General features: G+C 42.2%; 1 protein-coding gene across 3 annotated transcripts; it reads left to right on the plus strand.

The window, feature by feature from the left end:
* The first annotated feature begins 212 nt into the window (after window positions 1-212).
* On the plus strand, window positions 213-26,727 carry tax1bp1a (Tax1 (human T-cell leukemia virus type I) binding protein 1a). 3 transcript variants are annotated; one of them, XM_050034350.1, is made up of 17 exons: window positions 213-352; window positions 2,779-2,993; window positions 7,389-7,491; window positions 8,189-8,379; window positions 8,731-8,886; window positions 12,806-12,954; window positions 13,475-13,565; window positions 13,669-13,854; window positions 13,956-14,207; window positions 14,332-14,523; window positions 14,646-14,718; window positions 16,404-16,927; window positions 18,902-18,988; window positions 20,235-20,421; window positions 21,659-21,867; window positions 22,714-22,796; window positions 25,199-26,727. In XM_050034350.1, exons 2-17 carry the CDS (start codon window positions 2,805-2,807, stop codon window positions 25,407-25,409), a joined length of 2,883 nt encoding a protein of 960 aa, XP_049890307.1. In that variant the 5' UTR covers window positions 213-352; window positions 2,779-2,804; the 3' UTR covers window positions 25,410-26,727. The 3 variants fall into 3 exon arrangements, with proteins under 3 accessions (XP_049890307.1, XP_049890308.1, XP_049890309.1); XM_050034351.1 differs by having other exon boundaries at window positions 25,202-26,727; XM_050034352.1 differs by lacking the exon at window positions 22,714-22,796 and having other exon boundaries at window positions 25,199-25,337.
* Window positions 26,728-26,762: the final 35 nt, after the last annotated feature.

A 26,762-nucleotide genomic window follows, 5' to 3' on the forward strand; every position in this document is an offset into this window, starting at 1 on the left:
ATTAAATGCTGCATAATTAGTACACAGCACGTAGACTGAACGTGATTTTCGCAGCAACTCTGTATTATTAACGTTATAAGTAAGAGGCGATATATGAATATGAAGCAAGGTAGGGTGCTTAGTAAACTGATTTAAGCAACTTCAGTAATTAGTAGAAACATCTGCTTTCTCCCCCCGTCGCATCCTCAGCATCATTGGTGCTGCTCAGCATCCCGGAAGTTCAGCATCATTGCTCTTTCAGGAAGAGACGCATCATCGTCAGAGCTTTGTCAACAACGGGGACAGTGGCAAAAACATCGGCCTGCCCGGCAGAGATTCACTCCTTTGTGCAAGTGGGATTCATATGAAAAGGGTACTCTTTCAATTTTACGCAGAATGAGCGCTTGTGATGTTCATGTCTTGTCTCAGCAAGCTAGCACACCGACCAGGGTACTGTTGAGCTAGCTAGTGACTTGACACGACATGGCCTTCTTCACAAGCTAATGTTAGCTGCCGAGCTATCGTTAATAAGATTATCCTCTGACTGGGTGAAGTCGTTTCATATGGCATAGCTGTGCGGGAGCTGTTTCGTGCAATGTGTACAGGTGTAAGTGTTACTGTGGCTCACTGTGCAGATGATGCTATGTTAGCTGGTTAGCTGAATCCAGAGCCATGACTTGGGTACTTTCACATTTATTTATCTTCGTCAGGAGTTGGGCTGAATGGAAATGTGGGGCGAGAGGGTGTGTTGTCGTAGCTTGATTCTCATGGGTGGATGAAGCTGTTGTATCACTTGCAGACACACCTGCTTTTCCTCCACTCCTGACCACCACCACAGGCTCAGTTTGGACAGTCAGCTGCCTGACTATAAGTTATAATAGTCACAGTGGTGTGGTGACGTCTTGGTAGATGGGTATACTGTGGCTTCCGTCATGCATACAGCTATGTATACAATGTGGTGAACGAAATAAGCTTTATTTAAAGTATTATATCGGAATATCTTGAATTTAAGAGAACGCTGGATATAATATTTCCTATAATGCAATTTCCCAGTGGCCTTGTAAGGAGCCCAAGGCTTTGACTCACCATGCCATCATCATATTTAACCTGACGAAGCTTCCTCAGAGCAACAGAAGACGCATTATAACACTGTTGTCAGGGCTGAGTAGTTTCGATTTCACATTGACTACTTGACTTTGAGAAGTGAAATCATGGAGTAAAGGTACAATACAATAAGACAAGACTTAACTTGATTGTCAGACAGAAACTGAAATTTGTCCTGCGTCCCAGGACCTCAATTGTTCACTGTAATACACATAAATATGAAAATACAAAGCAACACATTAATGCAATACATAACAAGAAAACAAAACCATACTAAAAATTAGGGCTGCAACTAATGATTATTTTCACTGTCGACTGATCTGTCGATTATTTCTTCGATTAGTCGACTTATCATTTTATCGAAAAATGTGTTAACATGTTGAAAAATGTTGGTCTGTCTCTCCCAAACCCCAAAATTATGTCATCTAATGTCTTGTTTCGTACTCACGCCAAAGGGTTTTAGTTCACCATCATAGGAGAGTATGTAAAGCTGCCAATATTTGAACATAAGAAGCTGCAATAAGAGTATTTTGGGCTACTTTTATAGTACTTTTCTATGAAAAATGACTCAAACCGATTAGTCGACTACTAAAATAGACACCGATTATTTTAATAGTCGACTAGTCATCAATTAATCATTGCAGCCCTACTAAAAATGAAGCAAATCACATCAAACATTACGAAAAGTGGATGCTTTGCAACAAATGATTCATTCTTTTTACATTCAGTGATCGACCCAGGTACGTTGAAGCTACCTAGAAGTCATACTCCGATTAAATAGGTTTACAGACTTAGAAACAAAAGAGTTCCTCAACCTGTTAAATCGAGCCTGTGTCACTGTAAATCTTCTGTGTGACGTCAAAAGCTGATATTCCTTAAATAAAGTGTGATGTCACCTGTCAGAGACAACATTCATTTGGTATATGCAGCTTGAAAACTTGACTCAAGTGCTTAACCCACAATCTGTAAGAAGATACAGCCAGTCTAGCTTTGAGCTTATACTGTTAATACCTCTAATAGATAATATTCAGAATAAAAGCATGCATTTACTCCCTCATTTACTGTTTTTTATTCCTTCACAAAGCTTATAGGTTGTGAAATGTCAGCAGCAGAAGGGTTTTTCCCCCACAAGTTTATCACTAAGATAAGCACTCTGTGTCATTTTAGGATGGCGCACTCGTTGCTTGGGCAGTGGCACGAAATGCAAGTTGTGGAACAAAAGTTTTCTTTGTGCAGTAAATGTCAAAGATTAGTTGAAATGTTATAGCATGATTTGCTGCAGGTTTTTGCTCTGGAGGATAGACAGAGAGGGCCTGTGGCTATTTAAAGTTAAGTCAGGTCAATTTGATTTATACAGCCTAAAATCACAATGTTGCCTTAGAGGGTTTTATAATCTGTACAACACATGGCATTGTCTGTGCTGAGGCCCTTGTTTTTAAATATAATATGGTAATTTTCCCAGACCTGAGGGGGGTATATGCTGTTTACATGCATATATGTGCCACTACATCTTTTCTCTGTCTTTTATTTAATCAATATATATTTTCTGAGATGGTGTGGGAACAGAGGGCCTCACCATTTTCACTTCATTTGCCTTTTTGTTGTGCATGCGACTGAAAGAAAGTCTTCTATCTTTCCTTCTCTCGACTGTTTGTGATACTCAGCTTCTCTGTCCTCTGCTCTTTTGTTTCACAGACAAATGAAGTGACCAACAGGATACAATGTCATCGTTCCAGGTGGTGGACTCGTCGCCGGGCAGCAGCGTCAGCGTCATGGAAACGTCCAACTTCGCCCACGTCATCTTCCAGAATGTGGGGAAGAGTTTCCTACCGCAGGCGCCCCTGGAGTGTCGCTACACCCTGACCCCTTACATCACTCCCCACCCCAAAGACTGGGTGGGCATCTTCAAGGTACATCACACACGCTGCTGCGGCTTTTACTCTCACCATGCTTCAAAGACAACGTCAAGCGAGATCAATTAAGGACCAGACTTTAATTGAACTGAATCATACATGTTACAGAAATATTTAGAGATAGAAACCGCTCTCAGCCCATTACGCAGGTGTTTGTTAGATGGATTATGTGTTATGGTGTTATTAATTGGCCATAGGTTTGCAGTCGGTACACTAACACATACATCCGCCTTGATACTAATGGTTCACCTTTTCACTACATGCCTAAAACCTCACCACAAGCTTTGGTGTGGTTGTTCTGCATGCGGAAAGAGGAAGAGTGTACATGGTGGGCTGGTTGCAGTTGGTCTCGCTGGGGGGCAAACATTTGGTGCTCTTTATGAACCACTCTGATTCTTATTAGGACCTTTTTTTTCCCCCCACTTCACTTGTTCGCTCCCCTCTGTCTTTCCATCAGTCTTCTCTCTGCTTCCTGCTAACCAGCCTCCTCCTCCGCTCTTTTATCAAGGCCGTCAAATCTCACACGTAATTAACAGGAAATGTGAACGAGGAAACTTAATGTCTCGTAAAGTCAAAAGACAAACATTTTATTGTTGTTTAAGAACTGACTTCAAATCCCCCGGCTCAATTAGAAAGGAATAAAGACGCTGTGTTTATATGGAAAAAAGTCAATTGGAAAATTTAATTGTTGTAATCCACGCTAATGAAACCTGTTTGATGGTTGGTGCCTCATGTCAGAGAACAAGCAGACCGCGCGTCTTTAATCCTCTTGACGTACATGTCTGTCTTTTTGCATATTCATAGAGATATTTAGCCATTTAATTCTGGCATAATCGTGGCATTGTGTGTGTGTATATAGGTATTAAAGCTGCGACTAAAGATAATGTTTGTGACAATTAATCTGTAGATTATTTTCTCAATTAATTGTTTAATCTACAAAACATTAAACACCGGTGAGAAAAGCCTTTTACAACATGTTCGAGGCTAAATTGACTCCATCAAATGGCTTGTTTTGTCCAACCAACATTTCCAAACCTCAAAATATTAAATTTACTATCATGTAACACCAAGGAAAACAGCAAATCCTCACATTTGAGAAACCTGGAGAATCACATTTTTGGCATTTTTGCTTTAAAAATTACTTCAATGTAGGGCTGCAACTAACGATTATTTTCATTGTTGACTAATCTGTCGTTTATTTCTTCGATTAGTCGACTAATCATTTTATCAAAAAATGTGTCAAAATGTTGAAAAATGTCAGTCTGTCTCTCCCAAACCCCAAAAGTATGTCATCTAATGTTTTGTTTCGTACTCACACCTCTCACGTTTTAGTTCGCCGTCATGGGAGAGTGTGTAAAGCTGCCAATATTTGAGCGTATGAAGCTGCAATAAGAGTATTTTGGGGTACTTTTATAGTACTTTTCTGTGAAACATGACTCAAACCGATTAGTCAACTACTAAAATAGTCACAGATTATTTTAATAGTCGATTAGTCATCAATTAGTCGACTAATCGTTGCAGCCCTACTACAATGATCAATAGATTTTTAAAATAGTTGCTGATTAATTTTCAGTTGATCAAATAATTGATTGTCTCATCGTTGCAGTGCTAATATGTATGTATTATTAGAATGAAGGGCTGTACCCGACTCAGAATTATGTCAGTTGAATCAGATTTGGCTGACAAATATACAAATATTCAACCGTTCTTTCCTTTGTTTCCATTTAAAGTTTAAACTGGGTTCAGCGGGACGTTCAGGGTGACAGCGATGCTCACGTAATACGCTGACAGTTGATCCAAAATGTGCAACATTTTTTGCTGACACTACATATCAAAATAAGCCGGAGACTATATCATACTAAGTTGCTGTGAGCCGTACATTCACCACGTGTACACAGAAGGTAACATATTTAGCCTGAACTGAAGTACACTGCACAGTGACTGCCCAAAAAAAGAAAAAAAAAGAAAAGAAAACTGGAGTTTCCGACTGATGATTTGAATCTTTGACTTTCTGGGGACAGCCCTGTTTGTATAAACAATTTAATTGTGAAAATGTCCTCTCTTGTCAGTGGGGCATGCATCAACAGGTCAGTATTTCTGTGCCTTTACAAATAATAATTATCCACTTCCATAGTAATATAAAATGAACTGAAGCCACCAAAAAAGGGCTAATAAATCGTATGTTTTGGCTTGAAGTTCTCAGGGTGGGACTTGTATGTATAAATCAACAAGTCGAATTGTTAAAAATGATTGATTAGGTTTTACTTTCCCACCGAGCATCGACCATTAATGTTGACGACATATGAGCCTCCCAGAGGCAAAACCTTTGTGCTGAGATGACTCAGGGAGAGAACATTTTCTTCCTCTTACCTTTCGTGTCTATAGGCGTTACCTGTTTCAGAGAGACTGAGCAGTATACTTGGCTGTGAGGATGACTCAGACTGCACTGCTCAGTTGAGCTGTGCACAGACACCCCCTAGTGGCTGAAAATGTTAATCCTAGTATAACAAACTTGCTCCTAGATGGTGGTGCACTCTAACAACACTTACATGCAGTATATTTTACAGTAAACATGAAAAGTGTACACTCTAATCAAGCTAGTAAAATATTTCTTTTGTTTACCAGCATGATGACTCAATTTTTTCATGCATGATAAATTGAACACATTTGTTCTCCTTTGTTTTCCCGTGAAAGCAAAGTTAAGTGTAGTTGATATTTGAAACACACACGTGCACACACACACACACACACACACACACACACACAAAACTCCCTAAAAAGCCCTGTGGAGGTTTTTGGTTGTGGCATGTTTTCTGGGCCAGCAGGGAGAAACCCGTTGTGTGAGTGTATAATTAAAGTGTCATCGTGCTGCTCCCTCACACCTTGGCTGAATGATTGATAGCTGCTCTGCCTGTGATTATTTTATACATCACTCCCGTGTTGGAATGCCATACCATACCTAACCAAATGTCAGTCAACTTCACTCTGCAATTAGCAAAATTATTTATGTCTGTTTTCTTTTAAGCAAACACACGTGAGCGCACAAGCAAGCCTGGCAGGTGTCCATCGCAGCCTAGCCTCTCACTGAGATGCTGCTAGATGTGGAAAGAATGTTCTTGGCCTGGGTTTCCACGTTGACAATTACCATTTGTTTGGAATAGCATTATACTAAATGTAATTGGATGATAAGGCGCACACTGCAATTATCTATCATGCAACAGAACCTGAAATTTTGACAAATGTTTTGAGGAACTCAGGTGATTTACTGTTGGCTTTTCAAGCTTTCCCAGTACTTCGTCAGGTACTGGCCCATTCTTATTTTTTATTATTGTGCTTTGTTTTTTTTTTACAAAAGTGAATTGATTGATTGTTGTTTATTTAAGTATTTTACTGCATAAATGTTTTATGTGAACCTGATAAAAAATTTACTGTCATGTTATTATTTAATCTTTGAAAGTTATGGCTCATTTAAGTTCAACAAAAGCAAGTAATTCCCCTCAGTGTTTTAGGCATCCTATAATTTCCAGTATACCATCGTCAACCAACGGTCGTAACTGTAACAGTATATGATTGCTGTATGGCAGCTGTCCAGAGGGGAAATTTTCTCTTGTGCCACTTTTTCTCAATTTTCAAAAACTGGAAGAAAAAAAACTCCCACAGGTGGTTGAGGTATCCACAGCTGAAGCGCAGTTATGTAATGTCACAAACATGTATAGCACATGTGAGTTGAAATGAGGTGTGCGTATGTCCGCGAGCGGCCCAAGCAGGGAGAGAGTGCGGTTGCGCACGACAGATTTACGACGCAGGACCTGAGTTATGATGTTCACAACTCCCTTTCATCATCTGTCACCTAACAACACATGAAATCCACGGAATTACATCTCCCTTGCCATTTCGTGTAAAATTTTCACCTTTTCTTCCCTCGCTCTTATTTTTTACCCCCACCTCCTTTTTTCTCATTTCCACGTGGGTTGTTTTCTGCCGTCTCACGAGTCTGCGCATGTGTGTACACACACGCAAAGCTACATACACCCCTGCCTTCCCACCCCATTCTCACACCTTCACTGCCCCTCTTTTTTTGTGAGCCCAAAAGGGGAAGGAACTGAGGCGAGGGAGAGAGGAGGAGGAGGGGTGTGGAAGAATGAGGGGGCATGGTTTTAAATGTTTCCATTCTTGGCTTGAACATTGTGTGTAATCCTCCAGCTTTCTTTGGACACAGTGTTTTTGAAAATGTAATCAAAAAAGAAATAAAATGTCATGTGGCTATTAATGATTTATGTTGATGTGAAAGATTTGTGATTATTTTTAACATGATATCGAGCTTTACACTCTCCGTTCAGGCACTATTTTTTTGTTGTGGATTAACATTTTCGCTGCATTGTGTGTCCTTAGGTGGGTTGGAGCACAGCCAGAGATTACTACACCTTCCTTTGGTCTCCTATGCCTGAAAACTACGAACCAGGAAGTACTGTGCACAGGACTGTGGTGTTTCAAGGTACACACACACACGCGCACACACACACTCACACTCACACTCACACTCACACACACTCTATGTAAACCACCATACAGAGCCAGGGTATTCCAAAGTAACTCCTCCATTTTACGGCACGTATAAAAACCAGCACTTTTATTTAATAAGGGAACACAACCGCAAACGGCGGCCTGGGACCTGAGCACCTCTCAAACCACACACATACACACACACAGGTTGAGGGCCTGCAAACTGGTTTTACTGGGCCTGGAACGGTCAAATATTACACAGTGAAAATATGAGAGCGTGCTGTGGTGTGTCAGTAGTCAGTAAAACCAGTTGGCTGCCGGATGTTCTGTACTTACTCCTCCGTCGCAGAGAGCCAGGCCTAACTTGTGAATGATGTGCTCCAGTGAGCTCTCACAGAGTAGCCATGGGCTGCTTAAAATATAAGCACATATAAGAGAGGTGTCGTCTATGGAAATATTGAATGTTTTTTGATAAATATACCTGCTGCTGTGCTGTGTGAAAGGGGTGGCGCTTACTTGTTTTGATGCAGTGTCGCATATTTTCTACATTTTGAAGCATAACAGTCGAAGATAGAACAGAATTGTTCTTTAAATACAACCTGATTACATAAAAAGGTTACTGCTTGATTAAATTAATATTAGATAAAATGAAAACCAAAAAGAGAACATACACTCTCATCTCTTTGCAGGTTATTATGTTCCCAAATCTGACGGAGAGTTTTACCAGTTTTGTTATGTCACGCACTCTGGTGACATCAGAGGAGCCAGCACTCCCTTCCAGTTCAGGTCGGCCACGCCCACAGAAGAGCTTCTGACTGTTACCGAGGACGACAGCAACTCAGATATACTGGTCGTCACCACCAAGAGCGGCCTGCTAGAGGTAGGCCACACGAGATGAATTTCTCTTTTCCATCGTTCTGGGTCTTGGCCTCTTTAAAGGGTCCGACAGAAATGTACCAGAGGTCCTCGTCTGTGACTGTGACCTCTGACCTCAGTGAATAAAAGAATCCCCGTTTGGCATTAATAAACTATTACGCTATTGTCCTTCTTGTCAGCCATATAAAATGATACATGACATTAAATCATGCAACACAATTGGACAATTGTGCATCTCAACAACTTTTTTTCTGATGTTTTCAAAATGACTCGTTATAAAAGCACTAAAATCTAACAAGCAGCTACTGTTCTCACCGTCTTTCTCTTTACCCTTAACTCTCCTCCTGCCTGGCAGCATGTGGAGGAGGCGCAGCAGGAGCGCAGGGAGCTGCTGAAGGCCATGCGTATCCTCCAGGAGGAGAAACAACAGCTGCAGGAGGAGCAAAAACGACTGGCCAGGGAGCGGGAACAGGAGAGGGAGACGTGCTGCCTGCTGCGAACACACAACCAGGTTAGAAAGAGCAATGGAAGAAGTTACTTTTTTTTTTAAGTGCTTTATTTATATAGTTTGTTTTTCATTTAAATAAAGGTTTAATATTACTAATCCAAAAGTATTTCAACAACATTAAGCTGCACTAGCCTGTTTTATTCTTGTCTCATACATGAAACAGTCCACAGTCACAGATACTGTTACCTTCAGTTCAGCTGATTTATTTTCTCTTTTAACAAACAAAAATCATGGCAACACTTCTAAGTCTTATGTGTGGCTGCAGACTGTACCGATACGCTGTCTACTCACATTTCTTCATGCTTGCTCAAGTAAACTCTAACCCACCCTGCCCTTGTGCCAGAGGTGATCACCATCATCATCTAATTAACCTCAACAGAAATAATCACTCAAAAATCAGATTGTTATTAAGAAATCGTAAGAAAAAATACACTGCAAGTAAAACAGAAAAGGCTCAGACAACAATACTAGAGTTAAGGTGAGTTTCAGTGTGTTTGCACATGTGTGTATTTGTGTGTACATAGACGGACAGTCTCTATTTGCACACGTGTGTGTGGAGCCAGTTCCTCACCAACGATCACAGGTCTGAAAACTTCAAAGGCCCAAATTTATGAATAATCTGTGTCCGTGTTTGAGCGACACACAAAGAGCAGCAGCGTGTGTGTGTGTGTGTGTGTGTGTGTGTGTGTGTGTGTGTGTGTGTGTGTGTGTGTGTATGTGTGTGTGCGTGCACAAGTCTTTCTCTCCCTCTTTAACGACCTGACTCAGTGGGCCAGAACGGAATTGGGACACAGTTTTCTTGGGCATCTGGCGTCAGGGACGATGCCATCGCAACCACAGAGTGAACAAACATGACGTCAAACACACAAAAACACACACACACACACACACACACACACACACACGCTCATACGAATACACCAACTGCCCCCCCCCCCCTTCGCTCTCACACTCACATTCGGGTTCCACACCACAGGGCCCCTCTAATGTGCATTCACACATGCACAAACGCACACACACACACAAACACAAACACACTCATTATGCCACCCGCTTGCAAACCCTTTTAGTCTGTGTGTGGAATGAGAGGAGGGTAGTCCACAAAACCGCCTGCCTGAAAAAAAAGAGCCCTGCCCAGCCTCAGGGACAAACACCACTCAGTCACGCGATTCAGTGGCCACTGCTTTCTCACTGTCTATTTTCTCCCGGCCGGTCTGTCTGTCTGTCCCTGCCTTTCTCTCTCCCACGTTTCTATGTTGGTTTATTGGCATTAGAAAATATGATTTATTTTTCCAAAGCAAGATAAACAAAACACACTTGACACAACATTAACGAGAATGAAACAGATATTTAAAAAAAAAAAAAAAAAAAAAGAACTTCTACCTTGATGTCATCTGCTCTTTACTCCATTCCCTCCCCATTCACTCACTCACTCACTCACTCACCAGGATGAGTCAGATTTCACATTTTAGTATTTTATGAGCTGCTCATTTGATAAGCAGTATCTTGGCACACACGCCTAAAAACAGTCAGGAAACTCATTGAAAGCAGAGGGGGGTGGTAGAGGGAAGGAGAGGTGAAACACTGAGGCTTGCCAAGAAATCTGAGTTTGAATCCAGTCTCTCATCGCCCCCTAGTGCAGCACGCCGGCCTAGGCTCAGAGCGAGAGCAGGCTGCTTTGAGTTAGTCCGCTGCTCTCTTTTACGAAGGACAAAATCGCCATAAATTACGTGGTAATACACACACACGCACACTGTTATTACCATGCTGCTTTTCATTCAACAGGCATGTCCATCTGTAGATATACGACTTGTATGAGTGGGTGTGTTTCTCTTTTTGTGGAGTATTTACAGTAGGTGCGTTCACTCATGCCACGCTGATGAAAATGTCCTGAGCTTAACATGAAAACATAAGTACATATTTTGCGGCTGCTAATTTTACGAGAACACTTTTTATAAGGTCTTTATGCACTGCTAAAGTGCTTCCCAAACGCCAGCCGTAAAAATCATACAGTAATCTACGCAGAGCCAAGCCCAGAGGGAGACAGGCCTGAGTGTGCATTGGTGTGTCGGTTTTGGATTGATGGCTGCACTCTGTGCTATCTGTCTTTCTCCCTATGTCCTTGAATGCGTAGCTGTGTGTCCGTCTTTCTGTAACTGCGTGTGTGTGTGTGTGTGTGTGTGTGTGTGTGTGTGTGTGTGTGTGTGTGCATGTGAGTATGCATGTGCACGCGACAAATAGAAAGGAGGGTGTGTGCAGAGGAATGTTGTTCTGTCACAACCAATATTAGCTATGGATGATTTAATGTCCTTCACTGCTGATTTGCAGCAAGTTTAAACAAGGCATTTCCTCAGCAGTCACACCACATGGAGAAAGCAGACCTTATATGATCAGTTGGCGCTACTGGGAGTTTGTTTTAAGGAATTTGCTGATACTAAACTGGTTGTTCTTGCATGCATTCAATACATACTGCTATTGTTGAATAACTTCAAACACACGGTGTGTGTTTTGTGCCCATCAAAGGGCCCCCATCAGTCATAATTTGTAACTGGTGACTGGTGATTAAGAAGATAAGACTTGACTGATCCCCAGAGGGGAAATTCACACATGACAGCTGCACTACAAACAGCTTATAGAGGCAGGGAACAGAAAAAAATATTTATTTTTAACTGATTGAAAAAGATTTAGAAGCTACATATAATATATGCTTTACAACATCTTAGTCCCAGCGTTCCCAACCTGGGTGGTCGGGACCCTCCAAGGGGTCACAAGATAAATCTAAGGGGTTGCCAAATGGTTTTCGTTTTTTTTTTTCCAAATGAAACCAGAAGAGTGTTCGACTGATCTGTCCATAACATAGAGAAGTGGGTCCCAACATGAGGGTTTGGTCCTCCCATGAGGTAATAAGTAAACAGATGTGGGAGTCCAGCCAGTAAATCTAGCAACTCACTTGCCTTGATTGGGCAAGTGATAAAAAAAGTAAATAGATAAAAAAAAATTAAACAGTTTTTTCTGGAGCTGATGATGGGAATCGCGAAGGGGTGAGCCATCATGCTTCCTTACTATCTCTGTTGAGAGCTGCACATGACCAGTATTGATCGGGCACTCGTGAGAAAATACACAAATTTTTCAAAAGCACATCAGGTAAACATGACAATTAACTGCAGTCTTTGTTGCTATTTGATAGCTGCTAATCAATAAAGCAGCTTGTGTCGGGGCAGGTAAAAATTGTCTTTGAATCCTGACCCACCTGCCCGACCAGGCAAGGGGGGAAAAACGTGATTGTGAATTTTTTTTTTGTTTGTTTGTTTTAAATCAGTGATTTTATTTATTCGTATTCACTATTATTATTATTATTATTATTACTATTATTTATTTTATTTTTTTTATTTATTTTATTTTATTTTATTTAGTTTTTTACTGCATATTTTTAAAAAATAACCTGAGAATAAAAAAATGCTTTTTCTAGTTGAAGAGGCCACCTCAAAACGAAATATGTAACACATGATGAGGGATTGTTAGATGACACTGCTTCATTTCTAGGGGTCACAGGAGAAAAACAATGGGAACCACTCTCTTAGACCATATACATGATTTTATGAACAAATATTTGTCAAAAATATATGTGCAAAAATAAAAGCCCGGGAGTGTAAATCTGAAACAGTTAGAAAACCAAACATTATAACATCCATGAGGCCAGGATTTTTTAAAAGCAGCTTAATTAAGTGTCAACTGAGTGTAGGTACAAACGACAAATGCTCACATGAATTTTTACCATCTGTGATTAATTATAAGTATTGCATAACTTCCTGACTTTGCTCAGTGTTCATTCTCCTCCGCCAAGTCCAGCCTGCTAATGCGGCTGCTGCGATTGGCCGTAGCAGCCGTCACTGTGATCCACAGCTGCCTCTCTGTCCCACAGGAGCTGCTGCGCTCGTCACAGGGCCTGTCAGAAGAGAGGGAGGATGTGAGGAGGAGACTGACAGAGGCCACAGACAAGGTCCGCCAGCTGGAGGAGGACCTGCTGGGAGTCACCCAGCGTGGCCTGCAAAAGGAGACGGAGCTCGATTGGTGAGTGGCGAGCGCTAACACACGGCCATCAATCATCCACACTCATTCATTTTTGCGAGGATATGACTGTTTGAATAACTGTGTTTGAGGAGGATTTCTTCCCTGCCTTCTGCTCCCTCAACATCTTCATCATTTCACTTGTCTACATTGTGTAGACAGAATAATGCACGGCACAAACCGCTGCCTCAAAAATAACCAGTAAATCAATACAGATTTAAACATAAGCTTAACAAGGATGGTGTTTATTCAATGGATATTGTTTTGCATTGCGTGAAATGCTGGTCTTTTTTTCCCTTAACCCCCTTTAGATAGAAGATTGAGGGGTCACCATGAGAGATTTTAGTGACATGTAGTGTTTCCTAGTTAATCATTTGATAATCTGTACACACAACAACCATTAAAAAGGTCTCTGATGTTGTCTACTTGCTTACTAAACAGTAGCATGAATGGCATTAAGAATTTGTGTGACATGATGTTGGTGATTTGAGGATGAAAGTTGTAAAAAAACGTTATGTCACAGCCTGCGTGACCGTCTGAAGAAGCTGACCGCAGAGAGAGACAGCCTGGAGAGCCAGCTGAAGAACGAGAAGGATGAGAGAGACCTGTACAAGGTGGGAGAGAGCTCCTCATAACTAAAAGAGTGGATAAATGAAAATGAGCATTCTGTCTTCATCCTGACCTTTGCATTTTTCCTCTCTGTGGTCACATGTGTAGGCCCACCTACGCAGCACCGAGCTGGAGAACACTAAGCTGAGCGCAGAGCTGCAGATGCTGAAGGCGGTGGAACTGAACCGGGAGGTGACCATCGCCCAGTTCCAGGAGGAGCTGGACAGGCTCAGGGTCTGTGTTGCCCAGCGGGACAGCCTGGAGAAAGAGCTGCTGGCACACAAGACTGACAAGGTAATGGTTATACCCATGTGTGTGTGTGTGTGTGCGTGCGTGTGTATGGTAAAAGCAGTTATTCTATACAGTATATATGATTTCTCTCTACACATTTTTAGGCAGATCTGGCCCGTGTGCGTGAGCAGCTCCGTCAGGCAGAGGAGCAGCTTCAAGCGTCCCGGCAGCAGGCGTCCCTGCTGGCCTCGGAGCTCCGCGACTCAGCCAGTGCCCGTGACCACACGATGACCGAGCTGTACCGCGCCCGCTTGGAAGCCGACAAGCTCCGTGCCAGTCTTGCTGATGCTCAGGCCGAGTGCCAACGCATGGAGAGCCAGCTGGACCGCATGAGGAGCACTGCACAGAAGGAAGTGGTCAGTGTCGGATTTCCATATCTCCGTGTTTTACTTTCTGTGCTATAATAGGCCAGGACTGAGGGAATTCTGATGATTGCCACAGAATTTTATTTTATTTTTTTAAACTTTCTCTCTCTTCCAGGGTGTTGGGACCAGTGGGGAGATGACACCCAGCATGATGGTGGTGTCAGAGGCAGAGGCCGAGCTGCAGAGAGAGGTGGAGGAGCTGAAGCTGCGCCTTCACATGGCTGCTGAGCACTACAAGGAGAAGTACCGGGAGTGTCAGCGCCTCCGCAGGCAGGTGGCCAAACTGAACACAACTGAGGCACAGGGGGTGAGTACTGTGTAGTAAAACTCATGTAAAAAGAAATATTACTCGCAAATCAGTTTATGCCTAAAGCAGTAGTAATTACATTGTGTTGATATATGTTTGTTTGTTTGTTTGTTTTTTTGCAGGAGCCAAAGAGAAACGCTTCAACCGAGACAACACAGGAGCCACTGACCCCGAGTCCAGAGTCACCAACAGCAGGTACACACACACATACCGGTATTCAAGTGCAAAATTATGCATGTATGTTGTTGTATTCTTAAGCATACTATAAATGCATTTAACATACAGCAGTTGTGCACATTGATGAAAAATAAATGAATCCAGAGACTTCAGTTTAAAAAACAGTCTTACTGTGATATTGTCGTTTTAAGATGGACTATAATTAACTGTCCCAAAAATGCAAGGGTTGATTCCATGCCAACAGAGTATACAGATTTTATATGTCTGTCAAAGTGCTTAACCTTAACCGCAGGAACACCGGCGATCTCCGGCCAACATTGCAGTCTTTAATAGGTTGTGGCACGGTCATAACTGGACAACCTAAGACATCCATTGGTGCCAACTGTTGGTAAGGGGGCTAAATAATGCTCCAAAGATAGGCCAAATATTGGGGAAAAACTGGCATGGACATTTTTGAGGGTGTCCCTTGAACTCTCACCTCAAGATATATGATTAAAATTTCGTTCAATGGGTACCCACAAGTCTCCCGTTTACAGAAATACTCACTTTATGCTAGTCCCATGAAGGTTTTGCTGAAGCCATGCTGTTTTCTGCAGTATGAATGTGTTATTCTCGCCTGTTCTAAAAGGGTAGTATTTGAATATGTCTGCATACTGTAGTCTCTAAACAGTCTTGGTTTTGCATAACTGAAAAGCTAAGACTGTTGTGGATTCAATGAGCCCAGTTGTATCCATGTGTGATGACGCTAACCCTCTTCGCAAGCATTTCATTGTAGTGAGACAATGCCTCACTGTATAAAATGGTTTATAGGTTTCTAGAACAGAAGTGCTTGCCATCTAATAGCCAAAAAGTACAATTCTTACAGAAATGTCAAAAGGGTTTTGATACCATATAACAACATGGATTTTTCTATAATGTTCCGCAATTAATCCTTTAATTTTAGAGTGGTCAAAAATGGCTAAACTTTCCACCAAATTTATGCAAGAAATGCCATCAACCCTTAAAAAGTTATGAGACAATCAAGCATGGGAATGGTCATCATATACTTCAGTCATAATGCTCTAAGCCCTTATACACATAGGCGCCTAAACAAAACACAACATTTATTGCATATTTATGTCCACCAAAAGTTGACACACACTGCTGAGCTGCATCTCAGATTAATCTTCAGGTTCCCAGCTGTCAGATGATATATACCACTTGATCTACATCAGTGTTCAAATATCCTGAGAGAAATTAATTGTAGAGAACGTTTGTTTGATTTTTTTGTTTGTTCTTCTGACAGATTTTGTCTTTTTAAAAAATAATGAAAGGACAAAAATGCAACACGTTCCCCAAACAGTATCTTAAATCAACAGTAATTACATGACACAAAGAACAGTAAATTGTGTGACTGACTTTTACTTGACAGGACAAAACTCTTTCTCTTACCATGCTATTACTGTCATTCCCTTCGTCTAGACACAATAACATCTGCATCCAAAACAACGAGTCGATGCAGATCCTCTGGAAGTCTTTCTTGAACATGTACGAAGTAAATAAAAGTACATGAGCCTGAGTGGTGAACAGTGATTACAGGGAAAGTTAATGTGTTGAAAAATCCATAACTGGCACTTCTATTTAAGTGTTAATACCTGAATGAAAGACTGTTGTGTTAAGTATATATAATCTTTGTTCTACTCTTACATCATATGTTTTTACAGGGAATATAGCCACTGCAGTCCTACAAGAAGCCGCTGAGATGACAATCACTCCAGAACTTAATAACAGGGAATCCACATATGCTGATTTATACAACAGCACAGAGAGAGAAGAAAGGCAGAGAGAGAAAATGCCAAAGGAGTTGGCCGAGATGGAGGCTGAGGGAGAAGCAAACCAAGGGGAGGATGGGGAGAAGGAAAACAAAGAGAAAGAAAGAGAGGAGAAGAAGGACAGCCTGCCGGAGGAGAGCCTGAGGATGACGAGCTGGGTGGAGGTGGAGAACGAGAGGCGGAGTGCCGAAGAGAACGGCGAGGCGGAGGCGGTCGGGAACGCGGAGGGAGAGAAGGATGTGAAGGAAGAGCAGGTGCTGCTGGAGGTGGAGGGGAGGAGCACGGAGGAGGCAGAAAAGGCACAGACTCGCTCGGTGGAGGAGGAGCTGGCGATGATGGAGGAAAAGTGGAAGCAGCAGTGTGCGATCAATGAGACGCTCAAGCAGCGGCTGGCCAATGAGGAGGAACGATTCAGAGTGAGACACACATTTTCACACAGCCGTAGTAATCTCTGTGTACAAGCCCTTAAAGATACAGTTCACCCCCAAATCTAAAAAACATATTTTTATAATACATATGTTTAAAAACGTTTATCACAATAACTTCTGGGACAAAACATTGTCCACTAAAAGAAGTTACAGTGACAGGCTTAGGAGGTTATTATGTCCAAACACCTGTGCAAAAATCAGGAACCAGCAATTTATTTTTTTTTTGCTTAATTTTGGTCAATAAATTACTTTTAACAATTAACTATCCAAATTAATGTTGAATAATTTTCTATTAATTGAACAGGTCAATTTTTGTAGCACTATACGAAATATTCTAATAAGCAAAAACACTGTAAGATAAATATTTTAAACATGCTCATTCTGATTCAAGGGGAGAGGATATACGTAGCTAATGGCAGAACTTGGATAGATGAACTACTTGTCGTTGGAGGACTGTTGTGTTAATTGGTATAAAGAGCAATGATTAATTTTGGCAACAGAGAAGCAAAAGTCCCTGTTGACGTGAGCATGCATGAACCAGAGTAACCGGGTTATTCCATGCCACACATGAGCCATGTGTGTGGTATGTGTCTGTGATTCAATACGATTGCTTGAGCTCGTTGCGTCTTTGTGGGCCTGTTGCATTTTGCGTGCGAACGTCTGCCAAAGTACCTACTGGCATTTAATCTCCATGAGTGAGTGTGTGTTTATCAGCGCTGTAAATAAGGCTCTCCCCTGTCTTTGATAGAGTCTCCTGTCTGAGGCGAGTGCCCCGGGCCCCGAGCCGCTCTTAATGGCCCCGGAGACTGACAAGAGAGGCAGCCGCAGAGCGCCATGCTTTACGGCTGTTTACATCAGCCACCCAGGGGATGGAGCAAGGGAGGGGAATAGACAGGGAGGGGGGGCACAGAAATACACCGCTGCAGAATCCCTTCACCTGAACTTAACCCTCTAATGCTGCGCAGTAAATTTATGAAAGAGGGGGAGAGCAAGAGAGGACAAAAGGAGATGAAAGAGAATGGCGGGGGAAAGCCGGAGAAGCAAACAGAATTTAAGAGTGAAAAAAGTGGGATAGACAGACATGAAGCAGAACGAGAAGCCGCGGGAGAGGAGGGGATTTGGAACCTTTGTGGTGGGATGAAACGAGAGAAGAGCAAGCAACTATCCATGTAAACTATCCCACAGGGTCAGTCCTGTTAGAACCTTAAGATTTACTACGATCCCCCTGCACTGCTCCAGTCTGCCCTGGACACAGGCCGCGTTTCTGTGGCTTTAGCTGTGTGTTTTACAGTAAGCACCACACATTTGACGCCGCTCCAGGTTAAATAAAACTCAACTGACCAAATATTTAGTTCACTTGCTGGCCTGTGTGTGCGCCTGCTGATATTCCTCTTTGTGGGTTAGCACGAACGGAGTGAAAAAAGAAAGGGAAAGGGTTCGTATCAGTCCATAAGTGTGAAGATGCGTCCGTTATTTTTACAGCTGAGTTGATTAGTCAATATATAGATAATTAATCAACAATTATTCTGATATTTGATTAAGTGTTTTCAAGCATTTTAAAAGCCAAAAGTTGTTTGTCTTGTGTGTTGTTAAATTGATAATCTTTGGGTTTTGGACTGTTGGTCAGAATGAAATGATATTTTAAGATGTTGCCTTGGGCAAATATATGGAAGCAAAATGCCAAACAATTGATTGGGATTGGGACTGATTTTTGCTTTCGCTTTCACTGGTGAGCGTGTTTACTAAGGGCAACCAACAATCCTGCATTGTATACCTTTAAAGACACTGTGAAATGAAAAATACATTCTCCAAGTCAATTAGTCATTTATCATCTTTGAGTATGTCTATATAAAAATATAAACTTTGAAACTGTGTTATTTGTTGTGCACATGATGTCACTCTGTGCTGCATCTTTATGAACTCTGGCCTCATGGTACTATGTTTTTTTTTTCCTGTCTGTAGGTGCACATGGCAGAGCGAGCTAGCGAGGTGACAGAGCTGAAACGCAACCTCGCCCAGGCGCTCCGAGACAAGGAGCAACTACAGGAGGTAAAGCTGCAACACCAAGTGCATGCTGCACGGTACAAGCGTTACACACCCAGCTGATTGAAACCTAAACTGCACATAAAGATGGATGAGGCGTCTTCACTTCCTCACAAAGAACAAAAATGAAGCCACAGTATCCTGGATACAGGCGCTGCCGCAATATCAAGTGTACGCCCATACGCCTGCCCCACTCAGTGCCATTGGCCCAGATCAATCGCAAGTCAATCACAGCTGTCAATCAAGTTGTCACACCCACTTCTTATAGCATCAAATAACTGATTACAACTGAACTTATCAGAAAAACGAGCTCTGTATAGCTCTGTATAAAAGAGCCATCACTGATTTGGGTCTTTACAGTTGAAACGGCTGAGATTTTAAAAATGAATGTGAGTGAAGGTTATAGTTTTCTGGTTTTAAACTTTCCATATTAACATAAAACTACTGACAGTAGAAATCCTGTATGTAGATAACGTAGGCTCTCAACCAAAGCTCAAAGCAATATCTTCACATTCAATTATTAGCAGTTTAGTGCAGTGTCTGAACTACTTCCTGCAGCTCTCCCTTTCCCTTCTTCTTACTCCCCGCTACCCACTAATTAATACATCTATACTTGCTTCTTTCGCCCATTGGTACAGTGCCATTAGACAGTGCAAATGCCACGCGACATGTCTGTTTCACCTTCCCAACCCTGGTTTAAATGTTAAACCTGATAGCTGCGCACTAATGAAGTCATCAAGAGAGGAGGTCAGGGGGGAATAGCAGAGGGAAGGAGGGAAGGAAAGGCGGGAGAGGGCGAGCGCCTCTATCAGCAAAGCCAGAGCAGAGGGAGCCAGCGTCTGACACCCATTACAGTAATGAGTAGGGTACTAATGCTCTTGCTTCAGATATAATCACAAAGGGCAGAAACAATGTAGAGGGAAACTTAACTCTGAGCTGAAAATACTTAACTCTGCGTGTTTGGTTCCAACAGTGAAAATGTGCTATGGAAACGCTGACTGAATTTCTTTCTTCACAGCTTCTCTCATCAGTCCCTCTGTCTGCAAAGAGATAATGTTGGCTTGTGCTAACAGTGTTTACACATTATGGATAGCTCTGAAAGCATTTGTTTATGTTTGATTGCGCAACGAAACAGCACAGACTGCTGAGTAGCAGGAAATATCCCTTTAAAGACATTGTTAACAATATGTAGATTGTTGCTGTGAGGTACTGTGACACTCAGGGATGGATTTTGTCTCCATGTCCCCCACAGGAGCTGCAGCGCTTCGTGTCCAGGCAGAGGGAGCAGGAAGCTGGCGTCCAGGGTGCTGAGATCAGGCAGCCGATGGTGCTGCGCTACCCCCTGCCATACCCTCAGGACCCCTCCCCTCCACCACTGGTCCCACACAGGCCTGCTGAGCTGCAGTACGGCAATCCATACTCCACTGACACCACAAGAGGTGGGAAGGGTGAAAACTTTTTGACTCTGCACCTGTTTGTTCTTCTTAAAGGTCCCATATTATGCTCATTTATAGGTTAGTAGTTTTACTTTTGGGGTGCCCACTAGCTCAGTGGTTGGGGCGGGTGTCCCATGTACGGAGGCATTGTCCTTGCTGTGGCAGCCGTAGCCTCGATTCCAGCCTCCGCCCATCTGCTGCATATTGTCCCCTCACTCTCCCCTTTCATGCCTAATCTGTCATGAACATGTTTATATATTTTAATGTTAAAAAAACCCTCTGCCTGAATTCACCCTCTGTTATTTGAACACCCCCCCCCCCCCCCCCCCCCTTCCAAAAAAGCCCATCTGATTGGTCAGCTATTCCAGCTCTTCTGTATCTGTGCTCTTGGCGTCTCTGCACTGTCATTGCAGCCTGGGGGACTGACTGTAGTGGCACGTTCTATATTTAGGGACTGCTTCACTGAATTGCATTGTTCGGCTTGGGTCCATGTTTACTTCCTGTCAGCTGATGTCATTCACATGTACTACAACATTCCAACATGAAATACAAAGGGACCCATTTACAGTGTTTGTGTTTCGAGTTTGAAACGGTCAATATAATATATTTATGACATTACAACTTCACAGACATCCTGACGGCTCATTTAAGGGCACAGTTTCTGGATACAGACTGTGTGTGTGGAGTGAGCGTTTTGATACTTGTGATACTACTTTTTTAATTGTTCTCAATGAGGAGAGAGCCTATGCTGCCACATGTGAGAAAAAGCGTTGTGCCCGGCTCCATTTTTAGAGCGCTTCACCTTTTCTGTGTGGCTGCTCTGAACACTTATAGTTGAAAATCTCTGGTGACGCCACTGCCGCTCCTTTAGCTACTGTCTGATATGTCAGATGTGATGCAACAATGACACAAAATGCTCACAAATGATCACAACAAAGGCAGAAAAGCATGAGAGCAGACAAGTGGTGGGGACACTGGATATTGCTGGTGTGTTGTGCTTTTATCACTGAACACACTGTAAGCTTGTTGCTAACTCTGCAGTCAACCCTCTGTTAATGTAGCATTATGTTAGCTACCTAGCAAACCTAAGTGTCAAGATTGTGTTGCCATAGGAAAAAAGGAAGACGCTATGTGGACACACGCCCTTATATTGCACCTGTAGCTGCATTATAATAAAAAAGACGTGGACACTTATGACGATATGGGACCTTTAAGTTATTTTTTGCTGCTGTTTTTCTAGACCGGGTGGATGTCGCACTGTCTTCTGAGCACATGTCCCGTCCTCCACCTGAGGCCCCGCCTTGCGCCCCTCCCTGTGCACCCCCGATCACGCCCCTGAGTCCAGGCCCTGGGGCCCCAGGCTGGGAACAAGAGGTGGTCTGCATCCAGCCCTCCCGCAGCACGAGCCCCCCTGAGAGCCTGGAGCATCCGCCTGAGGAGCCACGAAGTGTAAGTGGATACAAACGCACACGCAGGACAGAACCTCACTGCCACCAAACTTAAACGCAGGCTGGTATAAGATAAGATATGGCATTCATTAACAAGATGACTAAATGGATTTATTTTGGAGTATCTGTATAAATTTGTGGTTTAACATTCGTCATATCATGCAAACATGTTTTTTTTTTGTTTTTTTTAGCCCAGTCTCCTGAAAACATGCAGTGTGTGAGTTACTGCACCAGAATTGATTGCAGCATCAATCTGATCTCAGTACAGCAGTATGTCTGATATCTTTTTTCATGAGCTTAACTCATATTTTAAATCAACATAAACGCATGACAGACTAACTGTGATACCAACCGTTGCCTTTTCCTACTCTCACTTCGCGTTTTCGGCATCCGAAGAATCGCTGTCACGGTAATCCCTCTCCCTCTGTCTCTGGAGTGCTCGTCCTCACTGAATGAAGGGAATAGTAGCTTGCCCTTAAAAGCTGAAGCCATGAACTCATTTGCATAAAGCTCTAATTAACGTCACTCCCTCGGAGCTCCAGAGAGAGGAAGATAACAAGGGCTTGGGGAGTAATTAGGGGAGATTTTGCAAAGGGACAGACCCGAGATCAGCTTGTGTCTGTCGGATTACGCTGTTTTGTTGTTTGGGAGCAAATTGAATAAAGGCGAGTGGAAGCTTTACTGTATTGCTCTTAAAATAGGAACATATCAGCACATATTCAGTTATTTGATTGCCCTTTCAACCCTTTTTTTCCCTTTTTTAATAAACATCTGCAAAGGCTGCATTTTTGTGTGCATACAGCTCCATGAGTGAATAGATGGCCATCATGCATTTGTGTTTTCATAGGCTGCTGATGGGGCTCAGCCGTCCTGTGATCATCAGTCCAGTAGACGTAAAGACGCCAGGGGCAGCTTCTGCTTTGACTCCAGGTAGTGTGCCTACTCACACACATGAAAAAATAATTTGAAATAAATAGACTTTTCAAAGTGGAAATAGATACGTTTTTTGCTTTAACTTAGGATGTTAAAAGTCATCTGTTTCCACTTTTAAAACAGAACACACAATGACGAAACACTGTGACACAAGCAAAGACAAATGCATAGAATAAAACAGATAGCAAAGACAGGTATAGTAGGTAGGTCATGTGTACTACGAGGGTTACAGTTTTATCCCTGTAGATACGAAATGCATGAAATTTTCCATTTTCTCGTCAAACATTACTGTCATATCGCTCCACTGAGTATAAAGTCCAGTAAAACTACAACTTGGCGTCTTTACATTTCTATTTGTGTATTGAACAAACAAACAAGTCATGTAACAACATAGAAGTTATGGATTCACAGTCAAAAATCATCTATGTATGCACATCAGAGTGCAGCACGGTTACATATTTCTGTCCGTACCCGATCATGACAGGCATTCTGTTTTTCATGTCTGAACCCAACCCAAGGACTTTAATGCAGAGTGATGTTTCGAGGCCTACGGCGTCTTCTTCAGACTTCTGGTAAATGACAGAAAGTCGTCATCTAGAAATACCCACAGTGCCTGAACCAGTCATGTGACATACCACACCCGTCGCATTTATGCATAATAAGAATAGACAAAGAAATTATATATATGTGCGTATATATGTGTTTTGTACCAGGGCTACTTTAGATAAAAATACGCACACATTTTGTATCCAACATATATAAGTAATTTTACAAAGTTATCTTGATATGTTACAGTTGCTGCTCACCTGCAGCACAGTGTATTACAGTGTTAGCATACATGAACACATTCAGGCCACACATAGAAATAAAGGTACATGAAGAAAAACACATACAAATATACAAATCATGCACCCCCAATCGTTGGTATTACCACAACAACTTGGGCGTTAATGCCGTAATAGAAATACTATCTGTTGGAGGCCCCTAGTAGATACGTAACTGCAGTTAGAAAAACATGGAAAGATAATATATATTTACTGTTTGCCGAACCGGCAATGTTAATGTGGGCAACATGAGAGACAGTAGAATTACAGAAAAGGTCTAATGTCAGATTCCATATTGAGGCCTTTAGAGGCCAAAGTTCCCAGTGTGTTTTTATTTTTATTTTAGATGTATGATTTAACCAAGTTTGTAAAATCATTCATATGTGTGGGATACGAAATGTCTACATGCTGGTATTTCCCCATCATATATTCATCCAGACTAGCCCTGGTACGATATCGGGGTACTCATCATGTACATATATATAGTTGTGTGGTATGTCACATGACTAGTGCAGGCACTATGGGTGTTTACAATGGCGAATTTCTGTCATTTATTAGAAGTCTGAGGAAGACCTGTAGGCTCGAAACGTCACTCTGAATTAAAGTCCTTTAAAATGGGAGCTGCTTGGTGTGCAGACTTATTTGTTTTCTACTTTGCCAGATGTTTCTTTGGTTCAGCACCCACTCCATTGGACATTGAGATGTGCGTGTCTTTTATATTGTTTTTTAACCCAACCCAAGTCCAGCAGATTTAATTTAAGGGAAAAAAAACAGGCAGTGGCCTTCTTTACACAGCCATGACCATTTCCTTGTGCCCCTCTGACAACAAACCGAAAGGCAACTTAGCGAGGGAGCAGATATTAACTGGGAGGAGCACCAAGTAGGCTGAGCCCGATCCAAACCTGAACATTGTTAATATTTGCCAAAACCCAGCCTAGCCCGTTCAGACCCAGTGGGACTCGTTGGGCTCAGTTCAGGTTTCCACACTCTAAGGCACATGCACAAAGGTATATACATTACACACATGCCATACTGAATGCAGAACACACGCATACACACACGTGCATAAACACGTTTTCTATTGAAAGCCTGTCACCTAGCTAGCTGTTGTAAGGGTGAACGTCAGGGGTGAGGGCTGAAACTGTCATTGTAGAATTTCCTGTTTAAGGATATTAGATGTTTATAAAAATCAAAGTCGAATTTTGAATGAATGGAATAACATACAGAATATGTGAGTGTGTGATCCAAACCAGACTGCTAGAGCCAATTTAATAGATTTATTCAGTTTGGTATATGCATCGTCGGCCACTCACTAGCTAGGCTACTTGGTAGATGCCCACAGGATACTGCAACCCTGATTAAAAGGAAGTGAGGCCGACATGAAAGGGGGAATTTATAATTGGCAGCAGGAGCGAGGACAGCAGCAACCAGATACTTGCCTGCGACTGATTGGTGAGCCAGGTAAAGTTTAGTTAGACAGGTTGGACACATAGGAATAAAGAAATGAATGTTATTAGAAAGCTTTATCTCCTACTACTCTCTCCTTTCCTTCTCTCTCTCTCTTTCTCTCTCCAGTAGTGACGTTCACAAGCGCTGCCCGTTATGCGAAGTGATCTTCCCGCCCCACTTTGAGCAGCGCAGCTTCGAGCAGCACGTGGAAAGCCACTGGAAGGTGTGCCCCGTCTGCTCCGAGCAGTTCCCCCTCAACTGTCAGCAGCAGCTCTTCGAGAGGCACGTCCTCACGCACTTTGACGGCCACGTGCTCAACTTCGAGCAGATCGAGTGAAGGATGCAAAGGGCAAACCTAGAATTCTGACATACCGTATGGGTAAATGTGTGTCGTCAGCTATTAGTTAATTTCGATTGGGTTGAGTTGTCTCGTTAATATACAATCATTAGCACTTTTTCGCAATCTTAACAAAGGTTAGAAAGAATGTAGTCCACTTCTGAAAGGAAGCAAAGGTGTTTTTTTAAGTAGGGTAGCTTTCACCTTAAAACACTATGAGTAAAAGGATCTGTGACACTCACAAAAAGTGCCACGGTCCTTTACTTTTCTATCATTTTTATGCTCTTCTTTCTGCTTCAGGGGACTAAAGCACCATTGGTAGTGCATGCATTTATTCTGTGTTCAAAATGACAAAATTATAGCTGTTAAAGCGAAAGGATGAATTGTAGCAGGAGCTTCAAGAGAAAGCATTTTAGTATGTTGATGTCCCTGAATATTATTTACAGTTATTCTCATGCGATATAACAGCCAAAACATCTTCATCTTTGAATTGTCCACGATTCATAGCTCGTGCACAGAAGGGATACGTTTTTTTAAGTGTAAATGCAGAGCGAGATCTGATTATGTGATGTCTTCAAGAGTCATCTGAGTGTGTATATTTAAATGAAGATTGGTACGGAGGAGACTTTTTTTTTGTTGACTTGAATGGGAATTGATTTTTCCCAGAACCACAGTACTGCTGTACGTATAAGACGTCAGATGGTTGAAACAAAAACAGCACTACGTTTTCATGTATCTGCACTAAATAAGGCTTTATTCTGAATGTACTGTACATATGAAAATAAGTATAAGTTGTGGAGAGACCTGTGAATTACTGTCGTGACCCTGCCTCCCCTCATTGTTACTTCCTTCCATGTTTTAGCGATGAAAGAATGGTGGACCAATGATGTTTTACTTTGGTTAGTTGGTCAGAAAACTGGGCTGGTCTCTTTATTTGATCTGAGGTAACTGTCAAACAGGCAAACAGACTGCAGGACACTAAGTTCCAGACTCTTTTCTCGTTACGTACTTCCACGTTTTAAAGTTAGAACTGTGAAGAAAAGTCATCGCTTCGTGTGCAGGTCCAAATCATGAGCGAGTGTCATATCTTTGTGTGTCTCCACATCACCGCTTGTCTATTTTCTGTCATTACAAAGTGAACCCTGACAGTGTTGTATTCAGGCTTTAAAAATTGCACATGCCCAGTAATCACAAAGGCAAAATGTGTGTGTATGTCATGTGTCCGATGCAGCCCCCTTTTCATGTGAGAATGTCAGGACGGTGGTTTAAGTGTGTACTGCAAAGATCTTTATGAATAAAGTAAGCTTGTCTTAATGCATTTATTGTAATGTCGTCTCCTGTTTGGGTTGAGAT

The sequence above is a fragment of the Epinephelus moara genome, chromosome 22, assembly GCF_006386435.1.
Source record: "Epinephelus moara isolate mb chromosome 22, YSFRI_EMoa_1.0, whole genome shotgun sequence".
Taxonomy (NCBI): Eukaryota; Metazoa; Chordata; class Actinopteri; order Perciformes; family Serranidae; genus Epinephelus; species Epinephelus moara.

What these genes read in the sequence shown, in the direction of transcription:
- tax1bp1a (XM_050034350.1), top strand. Translation starts at nt 2,805, where the DNA reads ATGTCATCGTTCCAGGTGGTGGACTCGTCGCCGGGCAGCAGCGTCAGC. An exon ending in CAGGACTGTGGTGTTTCAAG is followed by an intron (nt 7,492 to 8,188) that starts GTACACACACAC and finishes ATCTCTTTGCAG; the next exon opens with GTTATTATGTTCCCAAATCT. An exon ending in ACACAACTGAGGCACAGGGG is followed by an intron (nt 14,524 to 14,645) that starts GTGAGTACTGTG and finishes GTTTTTTTGCAG; the next exon opens with GAGCCAAAGAGAAACGCTTC.